Source organism: Antechinus flavipes, chromosome 1 (assembly GCF_016432865.1).
Source record: "Antechinus flavipes isolate AdamAnt ecotype Samford, QLD, Australia chromosome 1, AdamAnt_v2, whole genome shotgun sequence".
Taxonomy (NCBI): Eukaryota; Metazoa; Chordata; class Mammalia; order Dasyuromorphia; family Dasyuridae; genus Antechinus; species Antechinus flavipes.
Window position 1 is genome coordinate 703736940 of NC_067398.1, and position 10668 is coordinate 703747607.

A 10668-nucleotide genomic window follows, 5' to 3' on the forward strand; every position below is an offset into this window, starting at 1 on the left:
TCAGCATTCTTATATATCACTAACAAAACCCAACAGTTAGAGTTACAAAGAGAAATTCCATTTAAAGTAACTACCGATTGTATAAAATATTTAAGAATCTATCTGCCAAGGGAAAATCAGAAACTTTATGAACAAAACACTTTCCACACAAATTAAGTCTGATCTAACCAACTGGAAAAAGATTAAATGCTCTTGGATTGGATGAGCATATTTAATAAAGATGACAATACTACCTAAACTAATCTATTTATTTAGCACTATACCAATGAGACTCCCAAAAAACTATTTTGATGATCTAGAAAAAATAAGTTCATATGTGAACGAGATAAGGTGAGATCTTTCAAGACAGTTGTGAAAATCGAGTAAGGCTTCATCTATTTCAAAGTTTGAGTAGGCCTGAAGGACTTTAAGCATTAAGTCAAGGGCATACTTAAAGTCTTCTCCCTGCCATCCTCCTAAGGACATACTTAAAGTCTCCTCCCTGTTATCCCCCTAAGGGCATACTTAAGCCCCCTTCTTGTTATCCTCCCTATTTCGACCAAATATGGGCAACTGTGTACTTATTGGTCAAGTTCAATTTCTTGGGTAGTTCATGTGTTTAGAATGGAAGATCCTCAGCCAATAAAGATGAGGGTCAGTGGTGGGAGGGGAAATTTGCGTTAGGGATTAAAAGCCTTGACCCTACCCCCTACAGTGCTTCCTCCCTTCTGTTGTCTGCTCAATGGGTGAGACACCAGATTCTCGTGGGAGAATGTATAATAAACTTTGCTTTGCTTCTAGAGATCTATCCAGTCTTTTTTTTATTAATGGCTTCTAATCCACACATATGGAAAAACAAAAGGTCAAGAATTTCAAGGGAATTAAATGAAAAAAAAAATCAAATGAAGGTGGCCTAGCTGTACCAGACCTAAAATTATATTATAAAGCAGCAGTTACTAAAACCATCTGGTATTGGCTAAGAAATAGACTAGTTGATCAATGGAATAGGTTAGGTTCAAAGGACAAAACAGCCAATAACTTTAATAATCTAGTGTTTGACAAACCCAAAGACCCCAGTTTTGGGGATAAGAACGCATTATTTGACAAAAATTGCTGGGAAAATTGGAAATTAGTATGGCAGAAACTAGGCACTGACCCATATTTAACACCGTACACCAAGATAAGGTCAAAATGGGTTTATGACCTAGACATAAAGAATGAGATTATAAACAAATTAGAAGAGCATAAGATAGTTTACCTCTCAGACCTGTGGAAGAGGAAGGAATTTATGACCAAAGAAGAATTAGAAATCACTACTGACCACCACATAGAAAATTTTGATTATATCAAATTGAAAAGTTTTTGTACAAACAAAACAAATGAAGACAAGGTTAGAAGGGAAACAATAAACTGGGAAAACATTTTTACAGTCAAAGGTTCTGATACAGGATTCATTTCCAAAATATATAGAGAATTGACTCTATAAGAAATCAAGCCATTCTCCAATTGATAAATGGTCAAAGGATATGAACAGACAATTCTCAGACGAAGAAATTAAAACTATTTCTAGCCATATGAAAATATGCTCCAAATCATTATCAATCAGAAATGCAAATTAAGACAACTCTGAGATACCACTACACACCTGTCAGATTGGCTAGAATGACAGGGAAAGATAATGCGGACTGTAGGAGGGGATGTGGGAAAACAGGGACACTGATACATTGTTGGTGGAATTATGAACATATCCAGCCATTCTGGAGAGCAATTTGGAACTATGCTCAAAAAATTATCAAACTGTGCATCCCCTTTGATCCAGCAGTGCTGCTACTGGGCTTATACCCCAAAGAGATACTAAAGAAGGGAAAGGGACCTGTATGTGCCAAAATGTTGGCAGTCCTGTTTGTAGTGGCTAGAAGCTGGAAAATGAATGGATGCCCATCAATTGGAGAATGGTTGAGTAAATTATGGTATATGAACGTTATGGAATATTATTGTTCTGTAAGAAATGACTAGCGGGATGAATACAGAGAGGACTGGCGAGACTTACATGAAGTGATGCTAAGTGAAATGAGCAGAACCAGGAGATCATTATATATACCTTCACAACAATACTGTATGAGGATGTATTCTGATGGATATGAATCTCTTCAATAAAGAGATCTAATTCAGTTTCAACTGATCAAAGATGGACAGAAACAGCTACACCCAAAGAAAGAACACTGGGAAATGAATATTTTTTTGTTTTTCTTCCCGGGTTATTTATACCTTCTGAATCCAAATCTTCCTGTGCAACAAGAGAACTGTTCGGTTCTGTACACATATATTGTATCTAGGATATACTGTAACCTATTTAACATGTATAGGACTGCTTGCCATCTGGGGGAGGGGGTGGAGGGAGGGAGGGGAAAAATAGGAACAGAAGTGAGTGCAAGGGATAATGTTGTAAAAAATTACCCTGGCATGGGTTCTGTCAATAAAAAGTTATTTAAAAAAAAAAAAAAAAAAAAAAAGAGAGAGAGAGAGAGAGAGAGAGAGAGAGAGAGAGAGAGAGAGAGAGAGAAAGAGAGAGAAAGAAAGAGAGAGAGAGAGAGAGAGAGAGAGAGAGAGAGAGAGAGAGAGATATCTAGGTTTGAATCCAAGATGAGCAATTTACTACCTTTTTGAATTTTACCCTTAGGGTAAAACTTGTGTAACAAGCTCAGCAATGCTTTTTAATTCATCTATTGAATATGAAGGCACTAGATTAGATGACTCAAGAACTAGAAGACCAAGGTGCAAGTCTTCCCATTCTGAGGATAAGCCACTTACATGGGAAAATCATCAGGCGTATTTATTTGACACTAAACATAACATCAAATCATCTGATCAGCAAGTAGCCAATTCTCTTAAGACATACCCTGAACATGCATGATACAAAAGGAATGACCAGGTTCTATGCTGCTAACTTTCTCATTTGAACAAATTCCAAAAGGGAGAAGGGACGAATCATGAACTAGAAAAGATTAAAGGAGGAACACACCCTATCTTCCTCATTTGGATTTACAGGAACTAGAAAATTCATTCCCATGACCACCTCCCATCGCCACATTTTCTGAGTCAGTCTCAAGGGTTTCCCTGGAGAAAGCAGTCAGTGGAAAAGCTGGGGATAGAATGCAGGTGGTAGGGTTACTCGGGCATCCACCAAACCTCTGGGGGAAATCTGATCAACAGATGTGAGAAACAAGATGCCAGGTTGTTTGATTTGGTTTTGGTTTTTGGGTGGGGGGAAGGAAGGAAATTACTTAACAGCGAAAGAGCTGCATCTCAACCCAACCAGAGCCACCACCCCAGTGGGCTGTGGGTGAAAATATCGAGAACAAGATCTTGGAAAGAAGGTATTAGAACGAAGATATGAGGAGCTGAGAACAAACAGCTACTGAAAGTGAACAGAGGCTTGAAAGGACGTTAAAATTCAGAGTGATTGGTAGAAATAGTCCCCTGTACTTGGTCTAAATCCCATCTCTCTAATTTCACTTCTGGACCTGTTTATCCATGGGTAAAAGAAGGATGAAAAGATTAGTCTCACATATACCATGAGGGGTATCATCTCACAGGACAACTGAGTGCAAAGGAGACAAGCTACAAAAATATCAGCTGTTAGCGATATATTTCCCCTGTGTAAAGTTGAGGATCACAGATTCGAGGCTGGACCTCTGAAGATGATTTGAAGAAGCAGGAATGACAGCTCTCAGGAGTGCCCAAGACACTAGAGATTAGAAGGCTGAAAACTGAAGGTGAGGGAAGGAGTACATTCTGGGAAAGATACTGAAAGGTGAACTGAACCAGCAGGTAAAGTGTTAAAAGACCACCCATGTGACCCTGGCCAGGTCACTCCTCCCCTCTGGGCCCGTTTCCTCATCTGTGAAATAAGGGGGTTGGATCAGTGACCTCTGAGGGCTGGAGATCACTGAATGTCCAGAGTTGGAGACTATTTTATCACCAGTTGCATCCAGCCTCGGATTAAACAGCGAAGGAGAGGAAACCTCCCCCAGGACCTTAATGCCCTTCTGGATGACTTTTAAAGAGGAGGTTCTTCCTTACATCAATGCTGAGAAGGGAGGGAGGGTTAATTGGCTAGGAGGGAATGTAGAGGATGAGGCTGATGAAGAGGAAGGAGGATGCCACTTAAGAGAGGAGAGACCTAGAACCCCGTTCTTGTCGTGTTGAGTCACAAAAGGGCACAAGGACCTGGGCAGGGGTGTCAGAGGACCCCCCAAGACCTGCATGGGGCAGAAGGGGGGGGAGGGAGGTGATTAGTTCCTCACCCCATACAAGTCCTCATCCTGTGGACAAAAAAACAGACTATCGGGAAAGGGCATTAGAAAGGCGATTTATGTCTGGGGGTGTACGGGCTTTCAGAGCCTGCACAGCAGAGTAAGGGGAGAGAAAACCCGGGGTTGGGGACACTGCCTAGAAGAGGAAGGATTTTGGGGAGAGCAAGTAGGCAGAGCACGGAGGAAGCCAGGGACCCTAGGAAGAGGTGCAGGGGAAGGAGGGAATTCAAGGGGGCAATCTGCCCCATCCAGAAAGGGAAGAAGTAGGGGAAGAAGCTATTGGAGAAGTCTGGGGTGCAAGAGGCAGTTACTGGGGGCCACTCAATAAAGCAGGGAGGTTGTTAGCCATGACTGCCCCGAGGGGAACAAAGACCCAGGGAGAAGGGGAGCATCAAGGAGGTAACTTGGATAATCCTGAAATAGAAGAAACTGAGGTTTGACCAGTGACGAGAGGTGACCGGGGTGCACACAACAGGGCAGGGGGATACTGGGGCCACTGGAGTCCTTATAAGAGGGCAGGAAGGGGACAGTGAAGGTTACTGGGGAGCTATTACACGCACGTCAAGGAGGATACTGGGGTACACAGGATTTGGGGAAGGGGAGGCGGGCGGAGGGAGGGGACACGACGTGGGGGAGATGGGAGGAGCCTGGGCGTGCTCCCCGGAAGGACGGCGCCCCCGGACCCCGGCCCGCCGCCTCTCACCTCCGGCCTCCGCGCCACCCGCGCCGGGCCTGGCCTCCATGAGGCCGCGGGGCTGGCGCCGGGCGGGCCGCCGCTGCTCCTCCGCCCCAGATCCTGCTTAGCGCGGGCGGCCCCTCATGGTGCGGCGACCCCGGCCGGGCGCTCCCCGCCCGCCGGCTCCGCTCCCGCTCACGGCCCCGCCGCCCCTCCCGCCTCCGGGAGCGGCCATCAGCTGCTTCCCGTCACGTGGCGCGGGGCGGGCACGAGGACGACGCCTCCTTCCGGCAGTGTCTGGGGGGGGGAGGGGGGGAACGGGGCGGGGTTGGCTGGGGCGTAAGGATGGAAGGCGGGGCCAGAGAGGGAGCGCGGGGGTGAAGGGGCGGGGAAATGGGTAGGGCAGAAGAGTAAAAGCTCCGAGTGAGGGGGCGGCGCGTGAGAAAGGGGTGGGGTCGGAGTGCGGTTTGAAGCCGAGGGGCGGGGCTAAGGGGTGTGTGGGCGAGGCGGAGCCAGCAAGATCAAAAGCGGAGGCGAGGGGGCGGGGCGAGAGTTGAGGCACGAGCCAGGGCGGAGCAGGTGAGGACTACTGATAAGGGGCTGGGCTGTAGGGAGCGGGGCGAGGGATGGGCCAGAATGAAGTAAGAGGAGTTGAGAGTAAGAGAGGAGCTGATGAACTGGAGGCACCATACAATTGGATAGAAAATCATTCCGCAAATATTTATTATGCATTTACTGTGTTCTATGCAGTAATCACCATTCAGCACTTGCCAGGCACCTATTATTTATTTACACGTCCTAGAGATACAAATTAAAACAAAAATAGTCCCTTCCCCTCAAAAAAACTTATTCTTATTGGGCAGAAAAATGATAACTGGGAGCAAAAAAGATAAACCCATAGTAGATGGAGGAAAATTCCAGAAAGGAGTGACCTTGAAAAAGTCATTTAACCTCTATCTGCCTCAGTTTCCCAATCTGTAAAATGAAAATAATAGCGTTTACCTCCCAAGGTAGCTGTGAAGATCAAATAAGATATTGGCAAAGGGGTCTGCACAGCCTAAAGAGCTATATAGATGCTACCTATCCTTATCATTCTCAGCCAGGGGTAAATGGGAGCTAATGGGGTTTCTTGTGTGAGAGGGTGGCAAGATCAAAGTGCACTTTAGGAAAATCATTTAGACAGCTAGATTGAGAATGGATTGGAAAAAGGAGTTTGGGACAGAGACAGAGACATCACAGTCAGAGAATTGATGAGAGTGTGAACTAAAGGCAGTCAGAGAGAAAGGGACAAATATGAGAGATAATATTATTAATGGTGATAGCTAGAATCTGTAGTCCTTTAAGTTTTGCAAAGCACTTTGCAAATATCTCATTTGTTCCTCACAGCAACCTTGGGAAGTTGATGCTATTATTATTATTCTCATTTTACAGATAAAGAAACAGAAGCAGATAGCAAATGACTTCCTCAGATCTACTTCTAGAACCTTCTTTTCTGAGATTAGTCTCTATCTACCGTGTATGCATTTTGTTTGCACTAAATTACTATCATTTTCCCCACAATTAGAATGTAACCTAGTAGAAACCACAAGACCTGGCCACAAGATGGATAGTTGGAGGGAATATAAATGAAGTTCCAGGGCTTGCGTGATTGACAGGATGTAATGTATTTAATAATAGGAATGCTTGGAAGAGGGGGAGGTTTGAGACTATAGAGAGTGAGTTTTGTTTTCTATGTGTTGAGTTTGAGATTCCTATGAAATGTCCATTCTGAAAAGTTCAAAAGGCAGCTCCGGAGAAAGACTAGGGCTGGATATATAGATCTAGGAATCATCCAATAGTTAATCCAATGGGAGTAAGATAATATAGATATAGAAATAATGGGCCCTAAAAGAAATGGAAGATGGGAAATAGAAGAGAAATGGGACATATCAAAATTGAAGAGCTTAGATGAAGGAAAAAGAGAGCCAGAGATTGGGGTATTATTGAGATAAAGATATGAGAACAGAGAAAAAATGGAGAGAGAGGGGGGGGGATAAGAAATGAGGGATAATTACTATAGAGAAATGCGGGGACTGGTATCAAGAAACTGAGCAGGGGAAATAAGCACTAAGGAATAGAAGATTCCCTCTTACTCCCTCTTTCAACAGGGGCCTCCTAAACCTCATCTGGGCTGCTTTATTGCTTGCACTCAATATAATTTTGATGAAATAGATGGCAGACTAGCAGATTTTGTCATCTGCCCGGTTTCTACTTCCTTTTGTCCCAGAGCACTGTCATCTTACCTATTTACCTGACTTAATTACTCCTGGTTCTTGTCATTTGTCCATCCTGTATTCTTAGGATTTCCATGTCTTTCTCCAGCTCATCTTCACCTAAGCTTTCTTTTCTGTGTGGTTTCCCCCAATTGGAAAATCAGTCCCTTGACACAAAAGCTGTCTTGTTTATCCCATTTTTGTATTACAAGGGCTTGGCTCACAGTAAGTGCGTAATAATGCATCAGGGTAGAGATAAGTATGTTAAGGTCAAGCTAGGACTTGGAATAGGAGAAATAGATGTTGCTAGGAATAAAATTTAAGCTATAAAGTCATTGCAGTAGAAGGCATAGGGGTGGGGCATAAAATGAAAAATATAAGAATTAGAAAAAACTTTAAAGATGATCTAGTGAATCTCCATTTTGCTGAGAGATTCAGTGACTCTCAGAAGATCACATAATAAATGATAGATAGCAGTAAGATCCTTAGACTTACTTGGAAGAGATCTCAGAGACTCCCTAATCATTTTGTAGTTGAAAAAACAGACTCAGAGAGGTTAAATCAGTCTCTACCGAGGTAAAAAATGGCAAAGCCCAAATCTGAACTCAGGTCCTTTAGGTCAAATAGTCTATTCATGGTTTCTCTCTGCTTTTGCAGGAAATGCTATGAGAGAACTAGAGGCTATGGACATATGCCTGGCTAGAATGTACTTGCTCCTTTATCTTAAAACAAAACTCAAGTCTACATGAGGCTGATCCCCTAAGTGCTAATGCACTGTTGGTGGATCTGGGAAGTGGTCCAGCCATTCTGGAAAGCAATTTGGAACTACATCCAATAAGCTATTAAACTGTGCAAACCCTTTGACCTAGTGACACTAGTATTAGAATTTTACTCCAAAGAGATCAGAGAAAGAGAGAAAAAAAATGACTCATTTTGTAATAAAGGACTGAAAACTAAGGGGATGCCCATTTATTAGGGGAGGGCTAAATAAATTATCATTTATAATTCAGATGCTTACTAGCTGTGTGACCCTAGGTAAATTATTTCACCCTGTTTGCCTCAGTTTCCTTAAAATGGCAAACCATTCCAGTATCTTTACCAAGAAAAACCCAAAGAGGGTCATGACTGATATGACTGAAAAACGAAATGTAATAAAATATTATAGCACCATAGGAAATAATCAACATATTTAGAAACCTGGGAAAATATATGAATTGATGAAGAATGAAGTCAGCAGAAAAAGTAAAATAATTTACATAGTAATCACATCAATGTAATGAAAAACCGACTTTAAAAGAATTAAGTCTTTTGATCAACGCAATGACCAAAAATTTCAAAGGACTAGTTGATGAACCTGCCACCTGCCTCCTGACAGAGTGATAGTGGACTCAAAGTAGAGACGGAGATACATTCATTTTTAGACAGTCCGTGTGAGAATCTGTTTTGCTTGATTAGATAATTTTATTACAAAACTCTCATTTTTCCCTTTTCATGTATGGGCTGGAGAGAAGTGTGAGGATTATTGATAGGATTGCCAAAGGGGGGGGGGGGGGAAGAAAAGAAAAAGGAATAGGAAGGTCACTGATGGATTTTTAAAGTGAACAGAAAAAAACAGAAGAAAGACTAGGAAAAAAAAACGAGGACAGCTTTGAAAGTTGCATAATGAATTATACTTAAAAGGAAAAGTTAGTTGTCTGTTAAAACTCTAAGTTTCATAAATAATCCTCACCTGTTTGACTCTGCACATGGAAGCGTTCGTTTTATTTGATGTTTGTATTGTTTGGTGTTAAATTCAGAATAGGAAAAAATAAAATTAAAAAACAAACAAACAAACAACAACAAAAAAAAACAACAATCTACCACCATGATAAAAGCACATGATTAGGAGTCAGAAGGTCTAATTTCAAACTTTAGCTCTACTTCTTAATGCCCATGTGATATTAGATTCATCAGATTACTTTTCTGAGCCTGTTTTCTCATCTGCAAAATGGGGGTTGTACCTGATGACCTACAAGATCATTTCCAGATCTAAGTTAAAAATCTAAGTTAAACCTGAAATCCTAGAAACTGATGAAGGGAGGAACTGAGGTGGGAGGATGGGAAATTGCATGGGGATCAACAATCAAAAAATGAGAATACGAGTAAAGGTTATTTCATTTGTTTTATATCACCAGTGTTTAGCACATCTAGCCAGATGCCTAATCTATAGTAGATTTTAATAAGTATTTCTTAATTGATTGATTAAACAGCACTTTAGAAAATGAAAATGAGGGTTGAATTAAAGATTGATAAGCAGAAGGGAAGGAAATACAACCAAAAGGAAATGAGTAGTGTCTGAGGAGATAAAATAAAGATTAGAAGGGAAAGAAATTCTGCTACAGAAAGAGGACAATGGATAATTCACAAATCCAGAATTCAGTTAGTTGAGTTGTCTAATCAGGTCTGCATACCTCTGTCTTCCATCCCTCTTATTTACAAGAAGACAGCTAAACAGTGAAGTGGATAGAGCCTGGAGTCAGGAAGACCTGAATTCAAATGTGACCCCAGACACTTACTTGCTGTGTGACCCTGGGCAAGTCACTTAACTCTGTATGTCTCAGTTTCCTCATCTGTAAAATGAACTGGAGAAGGAAATGTCAAACTGTTCTAATATCTTTGCCAAGAAACCCCAAATGGGATCATGAAGAATCTAATACAACTGAACAGCGACAGATATCAACAGTATCTCCCAGAGATATTAATAATATTTTTAATAATCTAATTAATCTTAAATAAGCAATCCACTTCTCAATTTGAATAGACTATCGTCTAAAAGGGAGAGTGTGTGATGGACAAAAGAATACATTTTTAGGGGGTGGAAGGGAAAAAGGCTTTTCTTAAATAAACTATGATTTAATACAGTAACTGAAGACAGGCTCAATTAATTTAACATCTATCTATCCTTTACCAAAATTAAGACCGATTTCTCATTTTTCTCCCATTAGGCAAGTACTGGTCAGGGAAGAGAATGTGAAATATTATCTGCTTGCCCTTTGTAGTGGCAAAGAACTGGAAATTGAGTGGATGTCCATCAGTTGGGGAATGGCTGAATAATTTATGGTATATCAATGTTATGAAATATTCTTGTTCTATAAGAAATGACAAGCAGACTGATTTCAGAAAAGCCTGGAAAGACTTACATGAATTGATGCTAAGTGAAGTGAGTAGAACCAAGAGAACATTGCATACAGTAACAAGATTACGTGATGAGCAACTGTGATAGACTTGGCTCTTTTCAAAATGAGATGTTTCAAGACAATTCCAATAGACTTATCATGGAAAGTGCCATCCACATCCAGAGAGAAAACTATGGAGACTGAATGGATCAAAATGTAGTATTTTCACTTTTTTTTTTTTTTTTGATTGTTGTTGGTAGTGTTTGTTTTTTTTTTTTCTTTCTTTCTCC

At 41.4% G+C, this 10668-nt stretch overlaps 1 protein-coding gene across 1 annotated transcript in view; it reads right to left on the reverse strand.

Annotated features, from left to right (window-relative positions):
* WSB2 (WD repeat and SOCS box containing 2) overlaps positions 1-5174 on the reverse strand; it is a 29047-nt gene extending 23873 nt beyond the window's left edge. Inside the window, exon 1 of the mRNA XM_051972875.1 lies at positions 4999-5174. Coding sequence (XP_051828835.1) covers positions 4999-5038 — 40 coding nt within the window. The 5' untranslated portion in view covers positions 5039-5174. The remainder of the gene's footprint in view (positions 1-4998) is intronic.
* Positions 5175-10668: the final 5494 nt, after the last annotated feature.